Source organism: Anastrepha ludens, chromosome X (genome assembly GCF_028408465.1).
Source record: "Anastrepha ludens isolate Willacy chromosome X, idAnaLude1.1, whole genome shotgun sequence".
Classification (NCBI taxonomy): domain Eukaryota; kingdom Metazoa; phylum Arthropoda; class Insecta; order Diptera; family Tephritidae; genus Anastrepha; species Anastrepha ludens.
Genome location: NC_071503.1, coordinates 82496305 through 82524095, shown reverse-complemented (window position 1 = coordinate 82524095; position 27791 = coordinate 82496305). Strand labels below are relative to the sequence as shown.

General features: G+C 39.3%; 1 protein-coding gene across 1 annotated transcript in view; it reads right to left on the bottom strand.

The window, feature by feature from the left end:
- LOC128869190 (uncharacterized) overlaps positions 1-27791 on the bottom strand; it is a 586599-nt gene that overhangs the window by 152706 nt on the left and 406102 nt on the right. Inside the window, exon 9 of the mRNA XM_054111701.1 lies at positions 5178-5502. Coding sequence (XP_053967676.1) covers positions 5178-5502 — 325 coding nt within the window. The remainder of the gene's footprint in view (positions 1-5177; positions 5503-27791) is intronic.

Below are 27791 nucleotides of genomic sequence, written 5' to 3'. Positions count from 1 at the left end.
GGAAGGTGCCTCTGCCCGGCTGGTTGATGTCCTCGTGAGCGTAAAGGCTGACATCACTGCCATCCAAGAGATGCGATGGACGGGACAAGGTAAGAAAACCATAGGACCTTGCGACGTCTACTACAGCTGCCATGTAAAGGAGCGCAAACTCGGTGTCGGATTTGTTGTGGGAGAGAGACTTCGTCGCCAAGTACTGTCCTTCACTCCGGTGGACGAGCGTCTCGCAACAATCCGCATCAAAGCCCGTTTTTTTAACATATCGCTAATTTGCGCCCACGCCCCGACGGAAGAGAAGGACGATGCGACCAAAGATTCTTTCTATGAGCGCCTGGAACGCTCCTATGAGCGCTGCCCCCGCCACGACATAAAAATCGTGCTTGGCGACTTCAACGCCAGGGTGGGCAAGGAGGGAATTTTTGGTCCCACAGTCGGAAAATTCAGCCTGCACAACGAAACATCCGGTAACGGACAGAGGCTGATCGACTTCGCCGGGGCCCGAAACATGGTAGTCTGCAGCACCAGATTCCAGCATAAAAAGATCCACTAAGCTACCAGGCTGTCCCCTGGTAGAAAAAGGCGAAGCCAGTTCGATCATGTTGTGGTAGATGGAAGACACATTTCCAGTGTATTAGATGTACGTACGGTCCGAGGACCCAACATCGACTCCGATCACTACCTTGTTGCAGCCAAACTGCGCACACGCCTCTGTGCAGCAAAAAACGTGCATCTACCTACGCAAAGAATGTTCGACATCGAAAAGCTGCAATCACAACAGACAGCCAGAAGATTCGCCACTCGACTCTCACTCCTGCTCTCAGAGAGTACTGCCCACCAAACCGGCATCCACGAACAATGGAGCAACATTTTTCGTTCTCTACGTACCGCCGCCGAAGAAGAAATCGGATTCCGGCGAGCCCGAAAAAACAATTGGTACGACGAGGAATGTCACGCTGCCGCAGAAAGAAAGGATGCCGCCTATAGAGCCACGCTGCGATCGGGCGCAACGCGAGCCATGTGGGATCGCTACAGAGAGCTGAAAAAGGAAGAGAGACGTATTATCCGAAAAAAGAAACGAGAGGCCGAAATACGTGAGTGCGAAGAGCTTGAGATGCTGGCCAACAGGAACAACGCCCGAAAATTCTACCAGAAAGTTCGGCGGCTTACAGAAGATTTTAAGACCGGGGCGTTTTCCTGTAAGAACAAAGACGGCGAACTGGTGACTGATGTACAGAGCAATCTTAAATTATGGAGGGAACACTTCTCGAACTTATTAAACAGTGAAAGCTGCGCATGTCACCGAGAAAGTGAAGATCCCGATACCCCAATCGTTGACGACGGAATTGTCGTTCCGCTACCCGATCATGACGAGGTGAGAATAGCGATAACGCGGCTAAAGAACAACAAAGCCGCGGGCGCCGACGGACTGCCGGGTGAGCTATTCAAACATGGCGGCGAGGAGCTGGTAAGGTGCATGCATCAGCTTCTATGCAAAATATGGTCGGATGAAAGCATGCCTGCCGATTGGAATTTAAGTGTGCTCTGCCCAATCCATAAGAAGGGCGATCCTGCAATTTGTGCCAATTACCGCGGGATTAGTCTTCTAAATATCGCCTAGAACCGCTAGCGAGCGTATTGTGTGAAAGGCTGAAGCCCACCGTCAACCAACTGATTGGACCTTATCAGTGTGGCTTCAGACCTGGAAAGTCTACCATCGACCAAATATTCTCAATACGCCAAATCTTGGAAAAGACCCATGAAAGGATAATCGACACACACCATCTTTTCGTCGACTTCAAATCTGCATTCGACAGTACGGAAAGGAGTTACCTGTATGCCGCGATGTCGGAATTTGGTATCCCCACAAAACTAATACGGCTATGTAAGATGACGTTGCTCAACACCAGCAGCGCCGTCAGAATTGGGAAGGACCTTTCCGAGCCGTTTGATACCAAACGAGGTTTCAGACAGGGTGACTCGCTGTCGTGTCACTTCTTTAACCTGATGTTGGAGAGCATCGTACGACCCGCAGAACTTAATCGCTCAGGCACAATTTTTTATAAGAGCGTACAATTGCTGGCGTATGCCGATGATATTGACATCATCGGCCTTAACAACCGCGCTGTTAGTTCTGCCTTCTCCAAACTGGACAAAGAGGCAAAGCGAATGGGTCTGGTGGTGAACGAGGACAAAACGAAGTACCTCCTGTCTTCAAACAAACAGTCGGCGCACTCGCGTATCGGCACCCACGTCACTGTTGACAGTTATAATTTCGAGGTTGTGAAGACTTCGTCTATTTTAGAACCAGCATTAACACCGATAACAATGTCAGCCTTGAAATCCAACGTAGAATCTCTCTTGCCAACAAGTGCTACTTTGGACTTAGTAGGCAACCGAGCAGTAAAGTCCTCTCTCGACGAACAAAACTAACACTCTACAAGACTCTCATCATGCCCGTCCTAACGTATGGCGCAGAAGCTTGGACGATGACAACATCCGATGAAGCGACGCTTGGAGTGTTCGAGAGAAAGATTCTGCGTAAGATTTTTGGACCTTTGCACGTTGGCAATGGCGAATATCGCAGACGATGGAACGATGAGCTGTATGAGCTTTACGACGACATAGACATAGCTCAGCGAATAAAGATCCAGCGGCCACGTTGGCTGGGTCATGTCGTCCGAATGGATACCAACGCTCCGGCTTTGAAAGTATTCGATGCGGTACCAGCTGGTGGTAGCAGAGGAAGAGGGCGGCCTCCTCTGCGTTGGAAAGATCAAGTGGAGAAGGACTTGGCTTCACTTCGTGTGTCCAACTGGCGCCGGTTAGCACGAGAAAGAAACGACTGGCGCGCTTTGCTAAACTCGGCCAAAATCACGTAAGCGGTTATAGCGCCAATTAACAAGAAGAAGAACTTTACTTAAATAATAGAAGGCACTATTTGGTATAAAATATAAATAAAATAAATAAAAATCCTGCAAAAATAAATAAGGGAGAATGGGGAGTTTTGAGACGGGTTTTGTTTTTGGACCCGTATTACTCAAAATCTTAATATTCTGCATATCTCAACGATGGAATCTTTAGTCAATGAATACTGGAAGCTATTGGTATGGCCTATTTAACAAAACTACAATTTTCCTTAAAATTAAAATTGTATATAATCATATAAAATATAATACCAAATACAAAAATGTGGGGAGTTGTGAGACACCATGGTTTAAGTCAATAAAAATGACTTATTTTAGTTGTTAGTTCTTTATTAAGATGAAAAATAAAAAAGAAAAGACAATTGTTATAGAAAAGTGTATAAAAAATGCAATGCCATCAATCTGATGATTCGCAGTGAGAACATGTATAATAACCAGTTCGTAAATTGGCGCGCTTTAGGTGCACAGCTCGATCGCGTACATTGCAATGAATGGAATTGTTTCTGCTTAACTTAAAACAATAAAAACTCAAATTTAACCAAAAATTTCATGATATATATACAAACAATGCATGAATATTGCGAGGTACTTATGAAAGATCCGTTAAAACGTCGAAAAAAATGGTGTCTCACAACTCCCCACATTTGTTGTCAACAACTGATCGAATGTATCGCAAAACAAATGATGAAAAAAACTTACAGAGAAGTTCCAAAACACAGTAACTGGAGACACGCGTCGAATGCGTGTAAATATGACCAATGCTAGCTGAAAAGAGAGATCGCATCGAGAACACTTGATGACACTTAAAATAGAATGTAAACAAATGAATAATGCCGAAAAGTAACAATGTCTCACAACTCCCTGTGTCTCACAACTGCCCATTTTCCCCTACTTTATTCATTTGGACAAAGCGAAATCAATATTGTGAAGAACAAATTTATGTCTGCATATACTAAATGTACTCGTACATATGTATGTTGCTTTTGTACATAGATAAAAATGAATGAATATAGGTATGTCGTTTACTATACGCTTGATCAAGCAAAGTTGCTGGCTTGTACGACTTTCTCTTCTTTTCACCCGATCGACCGAATCGATATGACCGTTTGCCACAAAATTGAGTGATTGTGGTGGCTCTTTGTTTTACTTACCCAATTGCCGCCTACATCCTTTTTTGTTTGTTTGGCCGAGCTCCTCCTCCTATTTGTGGTGTGCGTCTTGATGTTGTTCCACAAATGGAGGGACCTACAGTTTCAAGCCGACTCCGAACGGCAGATATTTTTATGAGGAGCTTTTTCATGGCAGAAATACACTCGGAGGTTTGCCATTGACTGCCGAGGGGCGACCGCTATTAAAAAATGTTTTTCTTAATTTTGGTGTTTCACCGAGATTCGCATTTATGTACGTTCTCTCTGTGAAATCCGAATGGTAGTCACGCACCAACCCATTCGGCTACGGCAGCCGCCGTTGGAAGGATTAGTAACGAAAAATCCTCTATGAGCTGCACCTCTAGAGACATATGCTTGATTCAGATTAATACTGGCACCGTATGGAGGAAATAATTGCTAAAGATTGATCAGCTATAGTCAATAGGAACTTCAGGCCATGCACATTCAAAGGGACTCACCAGAAAAGCCGCTCACTTCGTTGGGGCGAATTATTTTATTGGTGTAAAATTTCCTTCAAGAAAAATTTGTAAAAAAACTTGTAAAAATCGACTGCACCATTTTTTTGCCAATAGAGACAAGGGTTCCTATGAATGAAGTATAATGGAATTACTTTCGAAATGATAGTAAGTTGTCGAATATTTAACCTAAGCTGGATCATTTTAACTGTATCAACCTTATTATTTTTTGTTGAATTGTTACCTCTGCGAGCTCACATGCACTGGTATATGATCGATATGACACCACGTTTTTGGACAACATCCTGTTTCTTACATTATCGACAATTTTGGATTTAAGCTGTTTGGAAAATGTATCTTCGGCGCTGTGCGATTTTCTAAACAATCTAAAATCATTAGGTTAGCGAACGCAATATGTTTTCCACTCCGTATCCTTTCTTACCTCTCTAAGCATATTCCATTTCTAAATGTGCTCCTTTGAGACACCAACCTTAACCCTTCCAATATAAAATAAATTTCGAAGGCTATGTTTTCAAACTATGAAAGGAATGAAAATCCGCCATTTTTTGATATTTTCGCAATATAATATTCCATTGCAGTATTACATAATTCAATAGTAGTTGAATACTTACCATGCCACCGTTTTCTTCGCACAAATAGTGAAACAGATTTTCATGTAAACATGTGTACTGAACATGGTACGGAGCGACCTTCTCCTCGCCTTTTATTTCGACAGAGATATGCAGGCGTATGGCTCCAGACACCGCTGATTTGTCGGTACGCTTCTCCAAATTGTACCAGACGTCCATTTCTCCAGAAAGTGTGCGCACTTCGATGATGGTCTGACCCAAAAAATCATCCGATTCCCGAGTTAACTTTTGTCGCAATTTCGATTTCAAATCGTTGTCTTCATCCCAAACGCGAACCTTTATCCGGTCCGAAGAATTGTGACATTCGCTAAAAGTTGTTGGCCGTTTTTCGAATATGGAAACAGTTTTTTGGGTCGTATTTATTTTGTTAAGGTATATATGAGGTTAACGATTGCCAATAATACGTTTAGTGATACAATGGATGTAATTTAGTGAGAATATATGGGAGATTTAGCGACGCATTAGGGTGAATATAGAAGCAGAGTTAGGTTGTTTTAATTAATACTTCACTTTCATTTGTAATATATATACATATATATATTGGGTAAAGAGAATATAACTATCATTATCTTTATATATACTGTAAAATATTGTACCATTAAACATTCTACAAAAAGCTGGTAATATACATATACATATAACAACAAGAAGGAGACATAAAGGCATTTGTATGTGGATTTTTGTATTGCATATTGAATCAAATAACATAAAAAGGAGAACAATATTACCTTGAAATTTCATTCAATGTTCTACGCATATTATTATTTATAGTATTATCATGATCCAATTAGACAATATCACGTAGTATGAAGAGAAAAAACCAATTTTTCTGGCCGTGACGTCACGCTTTTGAGAGTAAATAGAGTTTTGCTTGTAAATAAAAATTGATGTGCAGGGGAGATAAAAAAAATATATTAATAGTATAGTAGGCCCACACATCCTTAGCTAGATGTTTGGCCGAGATTTTCCTCCAATTTATGGATTAATTCTTGACGTAGTTCCACAAATGGGGGGAACTGCAATTTTACACCACCTCCGACAGAGGGGTTTTTATGAGAAGTTTTTTCATTGCAGAGCTTTTCAAGCCTTTGCCATTGCTGTTAAGGTGCGACGGCTACTAGAAAAAACCGTTTCTATCATTTGGTGGTTCACGACCGCGCCGTGCCGAATGATAGACCTAGCCGCCATGAAATAAAGGGATAAATAAAATATAGCAGTAGCGAACGAGAAAACAAAACAACTCTTTGACCACAAAAGTGCACCCACTACTTAATTTTGAGTTTGTCAAAATCACACAATAGATCACTATAAGTTCTCAAGCAAACAATCGGATGTGAGCAAAACGATAAACACAAAAACCATGAAGTAACGTAACCTCTTTCTCAAAGCGAATTACAAATAAACGGTTTTTTTTATCATGCGATTTGGCGTAATTGGTTCATGGAGTATTATAATCTTTCTTTGGTACTGTTCATATTCAACTTTTGCTTATAGATTAGGCCAAATTGCTCCGGAAACTTGGGCTAGAAATAGTGACCCATTGTGATACCAACAAAAACTAGCAACTTTGTACTTTTGACGTACAGCAAGTGAGTCCGATTTCAAAGGTGTGGTCGCAGCCACCGTCTACGACTAGCATTAATTCTATGAAAACCTTCTTTCGCTTCAATAAGCATTTATTTTATAATATATTTCAGAACCAATAAAAACCTATTTACAAACAACAAAATATAATATTTGCTTTCACGACAAAAACCTCTGTATTTTTTCGTTTATAAGCGCCAATACTTTCATTGTAGTACGTGTTACACGTTACGTAAGTCAAATGCGTTAAACTGTGACAGATCTATTATACAGAGAAGGGTAAAGGTACATAACACGGTTTTTTAGAGGTGTGCTACGTGGTATACCGTTATTCGGCTCTGAGCGAATTCGGCAGGATCAGCTGATGGGCTGACGTCACTTGGGTCACGAAGCGGTTTGTTTAAGAAAAAACTGAGATTGTGTTAGTGATATACGAAAACAACCAACTAATGACAACACCTCGTTGTTATCTGAACAAAGACTGATTGGACTAGTGTGTGGATATGTGTGAAATTATCGTGCAAATTTCGGCTGGCGATAAGATTGTGTGATATGCTCCTTTTAAAAACGAAATTTTATTCATCCACATTTTATAACAGTGATATGGATTTATACTAAAATTTTGAAATTTAAACTATATGAAAAAAAAATTAAAAGAAACCTATTATTATATGGTATATGGGACATTTAAGCAAAAGTTCAATTGCTTGGGAACTCAAAATGATTATACAGAGCGGAAATATTGTTGTAACGATTTCTTTTATTATACTTTACTTTGAATACTTCGAATATTTCTTCCAATCAATCTGCCCATGTGGAATCAATGGTGGCATGAATATACTAATAAATCAGTTGTTACGCATTTGCCACTCTCATGCAGCTAAAAAGAACACTCGATATATCTGATTTTTTTCTATTTAATTTGCATTTCATTTGCAAATTTTTCTTTTTGCATTATTTCACATTTCGTTACTTATTCAATAAAATATAAAAATATCTTAAAGAAACAAGTATTCTAAACTCAATTATTATTAGAAAGAACAAATCGTCCAAAAATAGGCCAACCGTTTTATTAGGTGAATGGCGAGGGCTATCGAGCCAACCTGACTGAATTTTTGATTCGACATTTGGTTACAAGAAGACGGCGCAACTTATCATACAGCGTGCTTAACAATCGATTTATTGCAATATTGGCGCCATATGTCCAGATGTATTGGAAAAAGTCGTCAAAAATTGAATAATCGACAGGAAAATGTAGCCACGGAAGACATGTGTCGGATATCATACTTAAAAAATAAATGCTAAAAATAAATCACCTGTAGCTAGCCTACAGCGTTAACATTCTTTGTTCCTTATGACTTATGAATTTTACTATACTTCTGCTAAATTTAGGGAATTCAGACTTTTTCTGTTAACTTTTGGTGAGAATTTCGTTTACGGGGAACTGGCTATACAAGACGAGTACCCTCCCATTGAGACCTCTCCTGCATTAGGCATTTGAGTAAAGCAGTCATAATGTTGGTGCTAAGCATAATAAAAAGCGAACTTGACAGAATCAGCTGATGCGCTGACGTACTTGGTATGTGTTTACAAAAAAAACTGAGATTGTGTAGATGACATATGAAAACAATCAACCAGTGACACTTCGTTGCCGTCTGAACAACGACTGACTGGAGGAGTATGTGAATACATGTGAAATGATCGTGCAGAATTCGGCTGCCGAACTCCCAAGTGACGTGATAGCCGAAGTTCCCCCAACATTTTTGTTTTCACCATAGTTAAAGAACTAATCTTGTAATTCTAACAACCTTGTATGTTTTCTGCAAGCACGGCAGCCCAATATAGTGTTCGATAAACAATTCTAATTTTTCTTGCATAATCACACTTATATTTCCTGTGGCAATATCTTATAATAGGCCTCTTCTATTCGCCGCTTCTCTGCTCGGCTAACTTGACAAAAATTTTTCATGTGAAAGCAACAACAAAGCTATCGAGCGAGATTGGCCGCTAACGAGTGTGATTATACCTCATAAAACTGGTATAACTCACCATTTTAGAAACAAATTTTAGGCAGCTCTATTCCAGCGCTGCCAAGATATGTTTACTTATACCAGTTGCTTCATCTATTCGCCACTTGCTAAAGCTTGGCGAAAAGAAGAGGCCTAATATCGTTTGGAAGGGATCGTATAAAACATAGATAGTGACTCTGTATTAAACTCATCATAATATTATATTTTAACACAATGCGTTGCGTATGTGGCCAAACAGTGGAGTGATCGCATCCAAAGTACAGTTTTTTATACATACCTATGTACTACGAGTATATGTAAAGACCTTCTTTATTTGGAATACATTAACATTTTGCCAAAAGATGTTGAATTTTTGAATTTACTCGAAAACATTAATTTATCTACGGGAATCTCATTTGCTCAACAACAACAAGCAACATTGCAGTCAATGGTAAATGAGATTGCTGTTCTTAGAGCTGATAGTGTGCCGTGATCAATGCACTGCATGAGGATAAAGAGCGCTTAATAGGCAAAACTAAATTTCTTCAGCGGCGGCCGCCGTAATCGAATAGGTAATCGGGAGAGAAGCTCGGTCAAACACCTAACAGAAGTGTACGGGCCAATTATTCATTTTATTTATTTTTTGAATCTATTGAGTTGGAAATTCACTCGCTGCAGAGTAAGCTTCGAATTGATGAATTGACTTGGGCAATTATTCTTCTTACTGCGTAAGTTAATTGTTTCCGAGAAAACGCTGCAAAGAACAGTAATAGAACATCTGCGAGAATATACAGCCTAATGTTGAGAGTCAGACGAAGAGTGTTAATATTTCTTTTTTAGTAGTAAGGAACGGCCGCCGTAACTTTAATTCAAACCTATTTAACATCTTTCGCAAGGACTGTGACTCTAAGAGAACTAATTGCTCTTTAGGTGGTGGTGTTCTAATTTTAGTTCATCGGAGACTACAACCAGCTCAAATCATGCTCAGCAGTTCTGCCCCTCCTTTGGATCAACTAAATATATATACTCGTAAATTATTGTAATCTTGATTTTTATAAAGCACATGCAGATAATATTGTTTTTTTTTTGTAATGGATACAATAATACCTCTATACTGGAAGTTTTATTACATTATTAATCTGCGCAGCATTAATTTAGTAGAACTAAATTGCTTTGTAAACAAGTTTAACAGAATTCTTAATCTCATTTTTGTCAGCGAAAATATTAATGCTAGTATTTCTCAGTCCTATTAAGCATTACTGTAGCGTAGCATAGCATTTCTGTAGATATGGTCGTAAGGTCATTACTTCTTAAGGTTTCATGAATTCGCTTCCAATAAGTAAGCTTGTTGGAAAAATTGCGTGAATTCCGATTGAGTGGCATGCTGTTAAATATTAACTGGGATGGCTTCTTCTTCAAAATTTAAATCTATGGTTTTCGAAATTTGTTCACAAAATATTCCTTTCATTCGAAAAAGGCCTTATAAACGTCCGTGGTACAATAATAAACTACGAAAACTTACAAGTCTGCGAAACAAGATGTTTAAAGAGTTTAAAAAAATTAAGGATGTCTTATAACATTTATAGGTTGGCGAAAAGCCTCGTAGCTAGTCCCTCCCCGTGGGCGCCGACTGGGCAATGGGCATCACTGGCTGCATTGCATGAGGTTAGGTTTAACCAGGTCTACCTGATTGCAATGTGGACAGGTGATGTCTAGCTAAGATCGATGTATGACCTCTCTTTCCTCACCGCGGTGACTATCCCTATATGGCTTATACAAAGATCATTGCTAATGAGGTTCCTGGCGGCTAGGAATAAAACGGTATGGGTTTGAGATCCCTGAGATAAAAACTCACATGGAGGTAGACGAGGAAAACACACGGGTTAGGATATTAACCCAAACGTCGGTGGGAGAAAAGGCTGTGAAGACTGAAGCTGTGTCGCCAGCGGCCACACCTCTACTATAACGGGAGCAGGTTATAGTTGCTGTATTGATACTGCCAACACAAACAGAAAAAACAAAATCGCTATACGTGCGGGTGCCATAGTTCAAGTAAACACGGACCTGGAAAGCACAGCTAGCGTAAATACAGCAGAAGAAGATGATTTACTTAGCTCTCCGGTAAAACTCGATGGTGCCATTTCGGACAGTACGAAAAAACCTAGAGTAAAGCCCAGTAAGGAGGGGATGAAAGCTAAGTCGCGATACAAAGCAGTGACTTGGCGGCATGGCCAATCTGACGCAAGCAGAAGCGGAAAGACTGGCATGGGCTAGGGGGAAAGTGCAAAGGCGACGCTGTAAAGCTAATCGCGAAGCACTCAGCCAGAGGCAGTATAAAACCATCCACATCTAAAGCAGCACTTGACCGTGGCGCTTACTGATCGCAGTAACCCGTTGGGACGAATGACGCAGGAGCAATGGAAGGTAGTTGAGATGAAATTACTCGCAAAAATTGACGCTGATCCGAGCGCAACAATGCCTACATTTGATGGAGCAGGTTGGTTCAGCGGTGTCAAAATAATAAAGTGTAAAGACGATCCGACTCTCATATGGGTTAAGGAAACGGTGAAAAAACGTCTAGGCCTATAGGAAAGGGCATCTCTTGAAATCGTGGATCGGAGTTGCGAACCAACGATACCGAAAGCTAAGGTGCTGGTACCACGCATGGTCCATCCAGAGTATGCCTTAAAACTCCTGCAATGACAAAATAGGGATGTTACTACCGATGATTGAAAGGTGTTGAAGGTGGCTAAATCAGCAAGTGCTGATGGAGACTAAAACTACATCATCTAAATTAATAAAACAGCGGAGAACATCTTATATGCAAGGTTTGGGGAAATGGCGTGGGGGTATTGGTAGCGTGTACCTTCGCCTCAAAAAACGCAGCCCAACAGACATTAATCAAAACACGCTGGAAACTGGAGAGGTGGAAAAGAATCTCGGCATAGAAGACATCCTCGAAACCGCCCTAAATCTGCAAGAAGTGAAGGAGGGTGAGCTGGGGCAGGCATCCAACCCCGTGAAGGAGCCTAAGCCTTAACTATGTATATACCTGTTATCTGGAGAGAAGCAAGGGTTGTGCTTATACCGAAAGCGGATAAGAACAACCCGATACTCTCAAAGGAATATAGGCCCATTAGTTTGACCTCACTTCTTCTGAAAACGCTTGAGAAATTCCTTGACGCACACATCAGAGAAAATAGGATATCAGACTTTATGTCTAAGGCACAACACGCATATACTAAGGGCAGATCCGCAGATACTGCGTTACACTCACTAGTGTTAGTTATAGAGAAAGCTCTAAAGTACGAGGAATATGCTTTAGGAGTACTTCTAGACATTAGGGGTGCATTCAACTATGTGTCGAGAGAAGCCATTTTAAGGGGTTTAAACACAACGATTACAAAACCAACTTCATGTATAAAAAACCTGTTAGGTTGTAGAATAATAAGGGCGGAATGGAACGAAGCTAAACTCACTAAAGTATCATGCGAGGGTACAACACAGGGCACCGCCCTCATCGAAACTAGTAGTACCTATATGCAGATGACATAGCCATAGTAGTGACAGGCAAATACCTAAACACCGTGAGTGACATAATGAATAATACACTCGCAGCAGTGCACCAATGGACAACGGTGCAAATAAAACGGATATGATACTTTTTACTAGAAGGTACAAGATCCCCTATTGGTAGCCCCCGAAGCTAAACGACGTGGAACTAACTCTTAAAAACCACACAAAGTACCGTGGAATAATTCTGGATAGTAAACTATCATGGAAGCACAATATGTTAGAGAGGAAGAAAAAGGCCAGTATCGCACTATACGCATGCAAAAAGACGCTGGGAGTTACATGGGGTCCATCTCCTGCTATAATGTGTTGGTGCTGCTGAGCTATAATAAAGGCAATATTACTATACGGCGCTCTGGTGTGGTGGACTGCACTAAGAAGATCGACATCTAAAAAGCCTATGGAAAGTATTCAACGTTTTGGTGCATTCTGCATAACAGGTGCATTGAGAACTACTTCAACGGCAGCGCTTGAAAGAATACTCAACTTGTCACCGATTGATATTGCGGCGGAATGCCTAGCAGCTAAATCCGCCGTAAGACTCAGCGCGACAGGCGAATTTACCTGCAAATCATTCGGACGTAGCTCAATAGGCATTAGTTATAGGGTCCAAGGGGAGTATATGACTCCGAGATGCAATTGGGAGAAGAAATTCTAACACAAAAATTGAAGAAGAGGGATGGAAAAAAGGAATGAAACCTAACCCAATTACTCTTAATATATTTACTGATGGTTCGAAAATGTTAGACGGAGTAGGCGCAGGGATCTACTGCGCAGAGCTTGGCATTAGGCAGCCATTTAAGCTTCCTGACCATAGTATCTTTCAAGCAGAAGTTTTTGCTGTAGATAAGGCTGCGGAAATAGCAAGGCAAAGGCATCAAGCAACTCCAAAATGAATATATACGTTGAGAGCCCAGCTGTGATAAAAGCAATAAACTCACATGAAATTTCATCTAAAAATGTTCTAAGAAGCAGGGAAGCCATAGAGAGACAAACAACGATAGCTGCAGATTTTGCAATGAACTAGAAGAGAAGGAAACGCTAGAACACCTTCTATGTCGCTGCCCTGCATTAGCTACAACCAGATTAAAATTCTTAAGTGCTTTACAATATGAGAAGTTAGAGTACCTCTCGGGAATAGAGCTCCAAAGTTTACTTAGATTCGCAAAAGACGCAGACGTATAACAAGATGTCTACTACAAAAAACTAAGGATCAATAGGTCAACTTAACCTAACCTATAACATTTATACACAGTATCTGAAAAATTTCAATTGCTTAAATAAGTTTCTTTGTAATAATTACATTCTAAGTGTTGATAAGAGTATTGAATATAGTTCTAAGACTTTTCGGCGCTACATTAAATATAACAAATCCTGTAGTAGTGTTGCATCCGGTATTGGTTTGGTAGTAAATCTGTTAAAACGTCATTAAAAGCAGTCCCTCTTTTCGCAGATTATTGCAATCTATAAGTAATTGTGTTCAGCATGATACTGATTCGGATTCTTATCGCTTTTTAGATCGGTCTTTAAATCAATCTTCAACTCAGAATTTTCTGCACCTTACTCTTGCAGATGATGATGTCGAAGTCGAACATGGAATTTTAGGTTTAAAATCAATGGGCTTTCTGTAATTTTTCTAAAGATGGTCCGGCAGTTATTTCAACACTAAAAATATTCTTAAATAAGTCATTATCTTCTGGAATTTTCATCGATGACTATCCCTAATTTTTAAAAGTAGTAATAAGAATGAAGCAAGTAATTATCGGTCAATCTTTAAACTCTCGACAATTTCTAAAGTTTTACATGTTTTAATTAAAAAAACATCAAGTAGCGTCTTTTGATAAATTCTTTATAAAAATTTAGCTTACAGCTTCTATAACAGAGAAGAGTCAAATTTGCGAATAAAAAGCTACGGGAATTGAAGAGAACGATTTTTTAAATCTCAAAACGGGTTTTTGAGAATGCGAGTACTTGTTATACTCGTATTTTTTCGCGAAAACTAATTATTTTGTACCTGAAAATTTGAATATTGAATCTACAATTTTAAAGTTTTATAAAAATACGTAACCGAATGCGGCGTCCTTTAAAATGTTAATGTATCATGTTATTTTATTTTATTATATTTTACTTTATTTTATTTCAAGATGTCAAGAAGTTATGATTTCAGACTGACTACTAAAACTAAAGAATATATATATGTGTATATTTATATCAATAATTTTAACGAGTTATTCTATAGCATGAATTGTATATGTGTCTACTTGACAAATGTTACGAGATGAGATAAAAAACATATCATCTAGGAGTTATTCACTACTGACATCTGGGCGTCACTTTTAAAATACCCTTTATCGTTTTAATGCAATTTACGTCAACCGATATTAATATTTTTAATTAGTGCGCACCTATCCCCCACAAACTAACGGGGAGTGGACTGACAGCTGTGAGGACTCTCTAGAAGACCTAGTCAGTACACACTTTCCAGGGTGTGCGGACACTGCAGATCTCGAACCTAGAGGAGATATTGTGCACGAAATCCCGACGAACGTAATTACAAACAACAAAATAGAATGGGCTATACAAAGTTTCGACCCATATAAATCGCCAGGACTGGATGGAATCTTCCCAGCCATGCTCCAAAAGGTAAGCCATCTTGTGGTACCATGGTTAAGAACGATATTAAGGGGATGCCTGAGGTTCAGCTACGTTCCTGTATTGTGGAGAGAAGCGAGAGTTGTGTTTATTCCAAAAGCGGGAAAAAGCAACCCTCTATACTCAAAGGAATACAGGGTCATTAGTCTGAGCTTATTTCTTCTGAAAACGTTAGAGAAGATTTTAGATACATACATTAGAGACACAATTGCGCCGGACGAATTATCCAAGGCGCAGCATGCTTACACTAAAGGCAGATCCACTGAAACTGCACTTCACTCACTTATACTAAACATAGAAAAGGCGTTAGAATATAAGGAGTATGCTCTAGGAGTATTTCTAGATATATCAGGAGCCTTTAACAACGTGACAAAAGATGCTATTTTAAATAGCATAGAGTCACTTAATGTGCAACCCGCGGTTTATCTATGGATAAGGCAGCTATTAGCTAGCAGAAAGATAAAAGCGGAGTGGAACGATGCGAGCGTCACCAAATATGCATGCAGAGGTACTCCGCAAGGAGGGGGACTATCACCGCTATTATGGTTACTTGTAGCAAATGAAATTCTTTAGAAACTTGACGGAGGGGCACATAAACTAGTGGCATATGCCGATGACATAGCTATAGTAGTTATGGGAAAGTACCTGGACACCGTCAGTAATGTGATGAACAACACTCTCAAAACGATACACCAATGGGCATCTCGCGTAGGGCTAGGGATACACGCCGGAAAAACGGACATGGTACTTTTTACCAGGAAGTACAAAGTTCCGGCGTGGATCCTACCGAAGCTAGGCAACAACGAACTACTTCTCAAAGACTATGCGAGGTACCTCGGAGTAATACTGGACAGTAAATTGCTGTGGAAGCACAACGTTGAGGAGAGGGTGAAGAAGGCCAGTAATGCATTGTACGCATGTAAAAGAATGCTGGGCGTTACTTGGGGTCTATCACCTTCCCTGATGCATTGGTGCTACACAGCAGTAGTCAGACCGATATTGCTGTACGGAACCTTAGTATGGTGGACTGCGACAAAAAAACTGACATACTTAATGCCGCTGGAAAGGATTCAACGACTCGCTGCTCTGTGCATAACAGGAGCGATGAAGACCACTCCAACGGCGGCGCTGGAAATGATACTCAGCATGCCACCTATTGACCTCATGGCAGAAAACCTGGCAGCGAAATCCGCGAGGAGGCTAATGGCTGCGGGGGTATTCACCTGCAGAACCTTCGGTCACAGCTCAATAGGAAAGTGGAGCTCAGGTGGCACGGACTAAATGACTCCGTACTTTAATTGGAAGAGAAGGTTTCGCACTACAATTGAAGAGGAGGGATGGCACAAAGGCATGAAGCCTGGCCATAGAACTTTTCACATCTATACAGACGGCTTGAAAACTCCAGACGGAGTGGGAGCGGGTATTTACTGCTCGAAGCTAGGAATAAGGCAGTCTATCAAGCTGCCAGACCACAGCAGTATTTTCCAAGCGGAAGTTTTTGCTGTGGGGAAGGCCGCGGAGCTAGCCTACTCTAGAACAAGAAAGAACTCAACAATTAATATATACGTGGACAGTCAAGCAGCAATAAGAGCAATAAGCTCATATTGTATTAAGTCCAAAAATGTTCGACGGAGCAGGGAGGCCATAGAAAGGCTAGCCGGAAACAATATGCTGCATATCTACTGGGTACCTGGTCACAAAGGCATTATGGGAACGAAATAGTAGATGAGATAGCAAAAAGTGCTGTGAGGCTACCATTTGAACAAGAGAACGACATACCAAAACCGCTTAACACAATATACAACGAAATGGACGACCACATGAAAAGGCAAGTGGAAGCTAGGTGGACTAACTTGACCACATGCAAAACAGCAAAAGTCATGTGTAGAACTAACGACAAAAAACTGACTCCATTCGTACTTACGCTCTCGCGAAAGGAATGCAGAACTATCATAGGTATGCTTACAGACCACAATCTATTGGCTGCATATGCGTACAAGATAGGGATTGCTAACAAGGACAAATGTAGAAAATGCAGAGAGGATGTTGAGGAGACTTTAGAACACCTTCTGTGCGCTTGTCCGGCATTATTAAAAACGCGACAAAAATGCCTGGGAGCCCCACTGTTTGAGGGTCTGGAAGACGTCTCAAAAGCGGAGCTCCCAGCCCTACTTAGATTCGCCAAAAGCGCTGACATCCTACATGATGTCTACTTCAGGTATTCATAGAGGTCGGTCTCCATCTGGTATCGCTAGGGACCAAAAGGTCTATGCGCGGCTTATTGCCAACCAGGCTAACCTAACCTAACCTAACCTAACCTATCCCCACAATTATAACTTTGTTCAGTTTATCCGTTTATCCTCGATAACTCGAACAAAAATGAATACGGTGGTGGATAATTAATGGCAATATTAAGCTAAAATCTAGCAAACATATTCCATATTCCACATCCAAAATTGTTTTTATTTAATTTCATATATTCATGTATTTTGGAGAGAATAATAAGATAATAATCGTATGTCCACACGTAACAAAAACAAAAAGTAAGTTATATGCAAACATGTAATCACAGTCAAAATGATGCACACGCATTTACTGCTATTTGCGATAACAAACAGCGGTGCCTAATTTTAAATGCGCAGTAAGTGATATTAGTGTATAAGAACAAAATAATCATATTGTTATGTTTTTCTAAAACAATTCCTTCTGCACAATTACTCTGAGTTCAATCACTGGGTTGCTAAACAAAATTCATACACTCATGGCAACACAACTTGCATGCTATATTTAATTTCAATTCATAATCACTTGATATCGCTTTCTACGTATACACGTTCAACTTCAAGTTGAATATTTGTGCGTATGCACTTCTACTCATGTACATGTGCTCAATGATATCGTAAGTTCTAGATACGGCAACTCCAATTTTCTGGCAACTTCTGCCTTGTCATCTGATGTCAAGGCGAATGAATGTTTTGCTTTCACGATTTTGACTTTCTTCCGCCTAGTTTTGATTTGCTGTATACGACACACCACATCATTCAAGCTTTTTTTACCTTATGGGGACTTTACCAGGATGCTTGCAGTTTTGAAGAAGTCCTTTTTTTTCTTTGCGGATTATAAATAAGTACCAAATTACCTTCCCCGAATCCTTTAGAGTTCAACCAGCACGTCCAAATCTATCTTCCATCTTATTCTCATCTACTCATTAGCTGTCTATGTTGCCTCACGACAACCTTCGTTCATTGCCGGAGCGCCATCTCTTCCAAACGCTAAATCACTCGGAAGCTTTAAATCGCTTCTAAAGATGGGCCTTGTAGGTGATTGGTCAGTAGTTTGGTATATTTTAGCATAAACTTACATATAATGTTTTCACTTTCACGGAGGTCTACGCTCCCTAGGGATCGGACGACTAAGCTGGGCTGTAAGCTACCCGACAAAGAGCGGCAGAGACGGAGGGCACGGTATAAAAGGTATAAAAGCCAGCTGTTCCGGTGAGGTTTCTGTGTCAAAGGCAACTCCACACCGATTTTCACAAATAAGTGTCCCCTTCACCATGTAACGGCATGGCAAACGCAAAAAAAAAAATTCAGGGGCGTCTGACTCATAGTGGGCGTCTACCTGGTCAGCGACTTTTCTCCGTGTTAGGAGCGGCTGGTGATAATATGACAGTACGGCCTACGGGCCATCAGGATTGATTCCAGTAAGATCCTGATTATGGCATACTCGATCGGAAGCAAATTGTGATCGGGCTGGAGCAGTAAACCTCTGTAATCTGAGTAGGCAGAGTGAAATCTAACTGAAATGACTTACAGAAGGGCTTATGGTTTCTCCGCCCTATTAAAACCTGGCAGGTCTCACAAAGCGCTCAAAGCGCGTGGTCTTAAGTGAGCATGTAGGTTGGGCTGAGACTACTCCCTAATAGCTCCGGCTTGAAGTCTGGCTCTGAGCACTGGTACCCATAAGGACTAGTGTCAACCCTAGTATGACCTCCCTGTCCCATAGATAACCATATGACTTACGGAAACTAGATACACGTGCAAAGATAGCGGCTGTGAGTTTGGGCCCATAAAGCATGGGCAAATATGAATATAAGAAAACAAAACGCAATGAAGAAAACGACAACAATGCTGTGGATGAAGGAGGAGCTGCAGTCTTTAGGAGGAGTTCTGTTATCAGTAGAAATCCACCGCAACCAGCAGCCGCTACAAGTAACACACCGGCGACAAACAAAGCAGTTGAAAGTAATTCAGCTTCCTTGGCAGCGAGCCAACGACGAACCAACAGAGTGGCAGCGCACACAAGCTCCATCCTTGAGTCGATCTCAGGTACCCCAACACGCCACAACGAAAATAAGCAACATTGGCAGCTGAACGGAAAAAACTTTTCCTGCATTTTGGCCTTTCACCGAGATTCGAACCAACGTTCTCTTTCTGAAATCCGAATGTTAATCACGCTCCAACCCATTCGGTTACGGCGGCCGCCAACCCTCAACCCTCCTTACCCACCACAAAAAAAACATAATGTTTTCACTTACGAGCGTTTTTAATTGACTTGCAAAATTCATCTCGCCCAAAAATGGAGTTAACTCGTGAAAATTTTCGTACAACGATTTATTATGATTTTCGAGGTAGCCACTCTGAAACACTGGTATAATAAGTTTCAACGTGGCTGTCGATCCTTCCAAGATGAATTTCGGGAAGGTCGTCAAACACGTTTCTTGTCCGAGAAACAAATGATACTGTGCGTCAATTGATAATGCCAGATTCGTTATATGACATATCGCATGATAGAGGCATTTTCTTTAGCATTAGTGGGACCGAAATATATTCGATATTGCATAAACATTTGGTGGTTAAGAAGAGGTCGACAAGTTCCCCAAAAAAGGCTCGTGTCAATTCGTGTAAAGAAATGTTGAAGAAATTTAGCGGCGATGGTTTGAAGCATATTTAGGACATTGTATCAGGTAACAAATCTTGGAACTTTGCATATAAGCCGGAACTAAGGGGTGTTCCAGGAGCTTAATCCAGTAAAAGTTGTTCGGAAAAAGCACCTCAAAGTAAATGGTTGCCTGTTTTTTCGGAAAACCTGCTCATGTCGCACTCGTACTACTAGAGGAACTTAAAACAGTCAATTCTGAGTGGTACACTATCATTTCTTTGCCAAAAGTTTTCGGAAAATTAAGGAAAAGCAACTCTCACGAATTAGTTTGTCATTCGCCTTACATACTTGATTTAGAACATTTTTCAATGCTTAAGCTGAATTGATTTAGAAGCCTTTAAACAGCTAGTTTTGGAGGTATCCACTTCTGAGTGGCAACAGTGCTGTGAAAATTGGGTAAAGCGGATAATATTTTGAAAAACAATGAAACGCTTTTCATTATTAATTTAGTGTGTTTTCGTTATTGGATACAAAATATAAAAGGCAACACTCGCAGCTTCATGAATTTTTTACACAGCATAAAAGAAGAGTTGGTGGCTATTTCTATTTACTTTGTTGGTTAGTTGAGGTGCTGTCTGGGTGACACGCCTCAGACTCAATTAGCACAAAATGTACCATTTTGGTACACCACTAGCAGAACCATTGACGTTATTTAGTCAAACCATCTTGATTTGACTATAAATCTGCCTATGTCATCTATTTTCCTTCCTGCAATTTCTGCCAAGGTCTTCATTGAGAATTTCCCCAGTATTCTATGTCGCAGAAGCCTGAAACATGGGCACTCACACAGATACTGGAAGACTGTCTCCCTAGAACCCTCTTGATTGCTGCTTCTACATGTTATATGGCCCTCCCATCTTCCTAGCATGGTCCCCGATAGGCCAATGGCCGGTTATAGTTGACGTAATTCTAAAGATGTCTGTTCTTGGTTTTCGTAACAGCTCGTCAATTCTCAACTTGTTGTACTCTAGCCTACTATGCAGATATCGGTGTTGGTCTATCTGTCAACAGCTTGCTTCTGGAATTGCAAAAAAAGATCTCGCTTCGGGTGCCCCACTTCTATCACTTCGGATACATTAGAGGAAGCCCCCTGTCTTGCCAGCTCATCAACTTTCTCATTTCCTTCTATGTTCCTATGGCAAGGTACCCAGATGAGAGTAATGTCTGTCATGCGTGCTAAGGCATTTAATTCTTCTTTGACAATTTTTGAGTTGGTTTTTGGTGACTGCTTCAATAAGATGGCTGCTTGACTATCCGTAAAAATACGTGCTTCTGATAGTTATTGTAATCCATCCTGGATCCATCGGTGTAAAATGCAGTGCAATCTTCCTTGACTACTAAATTCGACTCACATTCCTTACATTCTACCTATGTAAGTATGCAAAATTTTTTGGATATGCCGCTCTTCCAGCTGACAAAAGGTATTGTTACGAATTTCTTACGATAAAATTCAAATAAATCTTTTACAATAACTCTGGATTGTTGAATAAAACACAAGAATTAATGCACACTTGCTTTACCTTATTTCAAACACTTTACTACTAAATGTATCTATTACTTTTCGTTTATTCGCTCACAAGTTTCACTTCCAACTGAATACCCCATACGAATCCACTTTGGCTTATATACATCTGCTTAATAACTATCGTAATTTCTAGATCTGGCAGTTCGTATCTTCTGGCGAGTTCTGTTGGAGCAACAGCTTACTAGTCACCTGTCGTCTTCGTCTAACTCACGTAGCGGTAGACCCAGAGTGCACTGTCTCGCTATCTGCTGTCGCCATCTAGGCTAATTCATGTTTTTGTTTTGACCTCTCGTTCGCTATTGTTGGCAGTCGGTTCGCGAAACTTTGTGATTGTAGCAATATGTTGATGATAAATTTTGTTTGACTTAAAGTATGCAACATTTAATAATTTATCCGGTTGACATTTTCTGCTGTTCCTTTCAGTACTCAAAATGCTTCAAAATTTTTAAATGATGATTACTGACTAGAATTATTTAAACATTTCGATTTCGGAGAAAATACTACTGCAACTTGCCCTACACGGCCGAAAATTCTCCTCTGAAGCGGAGCCCAAAAAGTTGTTGAGCGCTTAACAGAGTATGTACATACACATGTCTGCTTCCATAAAGGTCCTTTAGCTAAGGAAACCACTGTTTATCCGGTGTGCTTGATTGTGGGTTACTATTCTAGTCCTGGCATAAGGTCTGCTACAAGTTAAGTCCGTTAAAGATATGAAATTATAATACTTCTTTTAATGAAGTTAGTTTTATTTAGTCATGTATCAGGTCAGTCCATAAACTCGTGCGTATTTTACCATAATTTCACTTTTGTACGATTTTTGCATACAAAAAATTATACGCGAAATATAACGGAACTATTCATATTTTCTTTGATATATTGTGCATTCAACAAGTGATTTTAATCGGGGATAGAAGCACGTGTTGTTAAAAAATAAAATGGAATCTTCGAACGCGTATAAGAGGCATATTTGGTATATTTTTATAAAAGTGGTAAAAATGCAACAACTGCTCCTACAGAGATAAACACTGTTCACGGAGAGGATACCGTGAGTGTAAGGACTGTAGACGAAAAGTTTTGTTTCACCACGACAACGAGCTCGGATGGGAACTCATGCCGCATCCACCATACTCTCCGGATATTGCACCTTGTGATTATCACCTTTTCCGTGGACTTCAATTCCAAAGCTATAGAAAGGGATATCGAAGCGTATTTTGGCTCCAAGGACAAACAATTTTTCGAGCAGGGAATTAAAAATTTGCCTAAGCGTTGGGAAGACATTGTAAATAATGACGGATTATTGATATTGATTACTAAATAACATCTTTTTTATTAATTTTAAAACCACCTTTAAAAAAGCACGAACTTTTGGACTGACCTGATAAATATAAAAAAAAAAATAATTTTTATTCGACGTGGTCACCATTTTCTTTTACATACATACCATATACCAAGTCTTCAAACGATTAGGCCATTCATCTATTGCCGCACGCACGGTTTCCATGGATATTGACGTCGCCGCTCGAATTAAAGATTGTTTTAGCCACTGCTGGGTGGTTTTTGCTTTCTGGGCTGGAGCGTAATCTTGCTGGAAGGTCCAACACTCTCCATTGAATAGAGACCTTCTCAACTGCTTCACCACGCCTTCTAAGACATCCTCCTGGTACACTTTTGTCCCGGTCTTAACTCCTTCTTCACAGAAATGAAGAGATGTAACGTATTTACAAGACACACCCCACCAAACCATTACGGAGGTTGGTTCAGTTGGCCACGAACCCTTGGAAAAACATTGTTTCCGTCTTTAGAAGTTTAAGCATAGATTTTGTAGTTTTGCTTATTAAAAAGCTCCTTCAACAGTGAATATTTTCTCATCTGTGAAAAGAATATTTTCAGGCCCGTTGTCGGCGTGCCACCGAAGAAGCTGCTTGCACGTGTCGAGTCTAATTTTATTCAAGCACGTTGTCAAAAGATGACCAGTTGAGGGACGGAAGACTTTCATGTGGAGATCATCTCTTATTAGTCTTGACATGGATCTGGTCGATACATTCATTTCCCTAGGCACGGTTTTCTGCTTTGTAAGGGGATTTATGCGAATTCTTTCTCGAAAGGCTTTTATGGCTGCACTAGTTCGAACCACGCGAGGACGACCACTTTTTTCTGCCTGTCACTTCAAACGGTTGGGATGAACGATTAATCGTGCGGTAAACAAATACTCTTGAAACATTAAGTTTCAAATCTCACTTGTACTTTTACCACACTTATGTAATGTGATCACTGCAATGCGATTTTCCTTAGCTCCCCACTCTACTGTTAACAAGCGACATTGGAAACTAGACTGAGTATAAACTATGAGTAGACATGGCATATGAACAAAAGCAAAATACAGGTTCTTTTTTCTGCGAATTTCTTTTCGCCGTAAAATTCGTCAAAGAATTTATGGCAATACTAAGTAATAATAATGAACAAGTTAAAAATATGAAATCGTAATACTTCTTTTGGTTGAGATAGTACTTTTATAAATACATATGTAGGTGTTTGTCAAGTTTGTATTGTTACATTCAAAGGGTTTCTTTTTTAATTATATAAAAATCAGTAATCATATTTACCTCCTAATTTTGTTTGAAACCTTACAATACTGCTTTGAAAACAATGTTTGAAATTATAAAGATATCATCATTCTCATCATATTTTTGGTTGGAAATTTCTTTAATGTAAAGACAACATAAATATCACCAAACCTATAACTCTTGAGAAAGCTTCGTATTCCGATAGATACAATCTGCTATTTGAAGCGTCTGACTTTGTGATTCATTGATTGTCAAAGCAAATACTCCTATTACCGGGAATTGTTAGCAAGAATAACTGCGATTATAATTTTTTTCTGCAGCATGTAACATTTTTGAAACACTTTGTATTTTAGGTATCCCTCTAAGTCTGCCTATCGAGCACCTATCGGGTACGAGTCCACCGCGGCTGCGAGTTACATGGTTAATTTTATCAGTTCAATTTTCGACTACTATTTCCAGATTGGTGTGGCAAGCTGAACTGTCTTGTAGGAAGCAGATGTTTAGCTGATTTATTTTTGGAAACAAAAATTCAATGAGCATGGCTCGATAGCTGTCGCCATTCACCCTAACGGCAGCGCCTTCCTCATTAAAGGCCGATGATGCTACCAGTGCTCATGAACTTCGCGAACATATTTATTTTTTTTAAAGCAAGCTTTCCATAATTTGGAAGCGTTGTTCTGGCGTTAAACGATTCATGTTGACTTGCCAAACCTTACTGCACTGAGACGTCAACATAGCTTGCCATTCTCAGATGTCAAACCATAGTTATCGATATCGATATTTCTCATCCAGCTAAAAATACACACGATGTATTCACTCGCCATTTAGAACACTTTGCGTTCAAACGAAAATAACTAAATCACTTAATTTCTCTAAACAACAATTGTGTAAGTAAGAGGTAATAAAGTTTAGAGATATAAGCAATAATAACAGCAAATACAATAATTTTTAGTGTAACGTTTACTAGGTTAAATAAGTCAAATTAATGATAAATTACTTCAAACAGCTGCGAATGCTTTTCGGGCTATAAACTTGAAATAGCGGATTGAGGAATTAAACCTAGTGGAGTTTTTTCAAAATGAGGTCTTGAATTTTATAAAATATTAACCTTTTGCTCTGGAAAGACGTACAATGCACAGCGACTTGTTATTTGCTCTAGATGACAATGACGGGCAATATATGTACGTGTGCTGAATTAACTGTAAACAAGCAAGTTGTTTATTTCGAAAAGCAAAACAAATTCCACATTCTAAGAGATATTAATTTTCAAAATTTCGGCTGGACACATCAGAAAAGGAAGGACATTATAGGGAAGGAATGTACTGGTGCCCACACTCACCGACGCAAACGTACGTTCCATATCAGCTGACACGATCAAACTTATGAAAGCGCCATGTAAATGAAAACTTATCATCGTGTATTTCATAGATGTCTTGATGCGAAACTCTTTTTCTTGTGAGAGTGCTTTAAAAATATGCATTTTTTACAACATTCGACAGTAATGCCATACCGGAATATACATTGAATGGGTTTTTTTTAACCAAAAATTGTGAGTTTTCAGTTTCTACACCACCATTGTGGTTAGTATTTAGTGCCCGGTTGCTCAGTAGGCTTATTTAACCCATAAACACCTACCTATAATAAAAATATGCACAATCCATGTGAAATATGTACATAAATAAGCAAAAAAGTCAAAAATTCATATGTAAATGAAATTATTCAAAATTGAAATACACAAATTTATAAACATACATACACAAACACCCAGTTCATATATGTATGTACACAAGACGAATTAAAAGTAGAAACCGAAAAGGATACAATGGGCTTTGGTTTTTGATTCGTGCCCTTGTACAAAATTAAAATTTTTTATTGTTCCGTGAAACCATGTCAGCTGATTGGTCTCTCACCACACAGTGTTTCCAAGCAGTACATTTTGAGCAAAATAAACTTATAAAAATTTAAATTTTTATGAAAACAATTGATAAACGGTGTTTGATAATGTTAATTATAGATGAATGAACAACTTGAATTAGTTAGTTTTTGGCTTTGGTTTATTATACCATGAAAAATTTTAACTGATAATGCGGATGTGTGTTAAAGTATAATATGTATACAAAAATATGAATGGCAACATTGTGTCGATACAACCAAACATAAACCGATGTATTGTGTGAATATATTACCAAACAAAGCAGATGTGTTTCATGGGCACAAGTTGTGCTCACTTTTGTGTATCTCATGACAAACAGACAGGATCTACGGTAACGATAGTGTGTGTAATGCTGGAAACAGTCACCGACGTAAACGCAGTCCCCTGTCAGCTGATACGATCAAACTATTAAGAGCCCCATGTAAATGAAAAATTACTTCCTTCCGTATCGTAGTATCGTATATTTTATCTCAGGATTTTTAAAAATTTCCGTAGAACCCTGTCAGCTGATTTCTCTCTCACCACTCAGTGTTGCCAAGCAGAACATTTCGAAATCATTTACAAAATAAAGTTAGAAAAATTATAATTTTTATTAAAATAACTTAAAAACACTGTTGAATAATGTTAATTATAGATAAATGAACTATTTGCATATGTTGGTTTTTGGCTTTGGTTTATTAAACAATGAAAAATTGTAACTGATAACGCGGATGTGTAAAAAAGTGTGTAAGCAAAATTATCAATGGCAACATTGTGTAGATACAACCACACACAAACTGATGTATTGTGTAAATATGTAACTAAAAGAACGCTGTTGTTCTCTACGGGATGAGTTTTGCTCAGTTTTGTGCTCGTTAGGAGCTGCGGGACTGCGTACGTCGGTCACTGTTTTCAGCATAAGCACCTTAACACGAAAACCCTATCAAGCGGCTGGCTTCAAGTCCGACCGGCGATATTCGGCGACGGTGTTAATATAAACAATACTTAGAAGTATGTACAATGTACAAAAGGATACATCTTTATTATGTATGTACATATGTATGTAGCTTTATTTTTTGCATGGGGGGGCAAAAAACATAGCTACATATATGTTGCTATAAGAACAAAAACAATCAATGTATAATTGAATTAATAGTGCATGGTCGTTCATACATTTAGAAGTGTACCAGAAATGTAAAATTTGAAAAAGTTGTCCAAAGTTTGAGCTAAATATACTTATGAATATATTTTTTATTGTGTCCACTATTACATTGCATTTGAATAATAGTTTCTTCATTGGGCAAATAGTAAATTAAAGTTTAAAGTTTTAATCCTGCACACAATACACACATAACAATGATCTAGGCATATATGTATGTATGTATGTATGTACAATGTTTAATATGCATACATAGTAACAAATGTAAATGCAGGTAATGGAGTTTATCAAGTGCATATCAAAAACCATAGAACAGAAATGAAGGCCGAAAGTAGGAAGTGTTTCAATATGTAATCTTGTCGTTGGGCGAAGCATGGACGTATTCTAGTCATAGGAATTTGAAAACGAGTCTGGTATTCAATTCTGGATTTCGGGGTTTTAAAACAGGTTTGCCCAGTTTTCATGCTTCCCTATGTACGTTAGTATATAATATATATTTAGATGAACTAATAATTTCCTCATAATATGTGTAAAATTACTTTTGCAGCGGCAATCAGCGAAGAATCAATATAACAGTTGGTTTAAACAGCTGACGCACGTTTCCTGTTTTGTTTCACTGATCTTCAGTTTAGTTTATAATTTAACCTTAAGTCTTACAAACGAACAGCGCTTGCAAA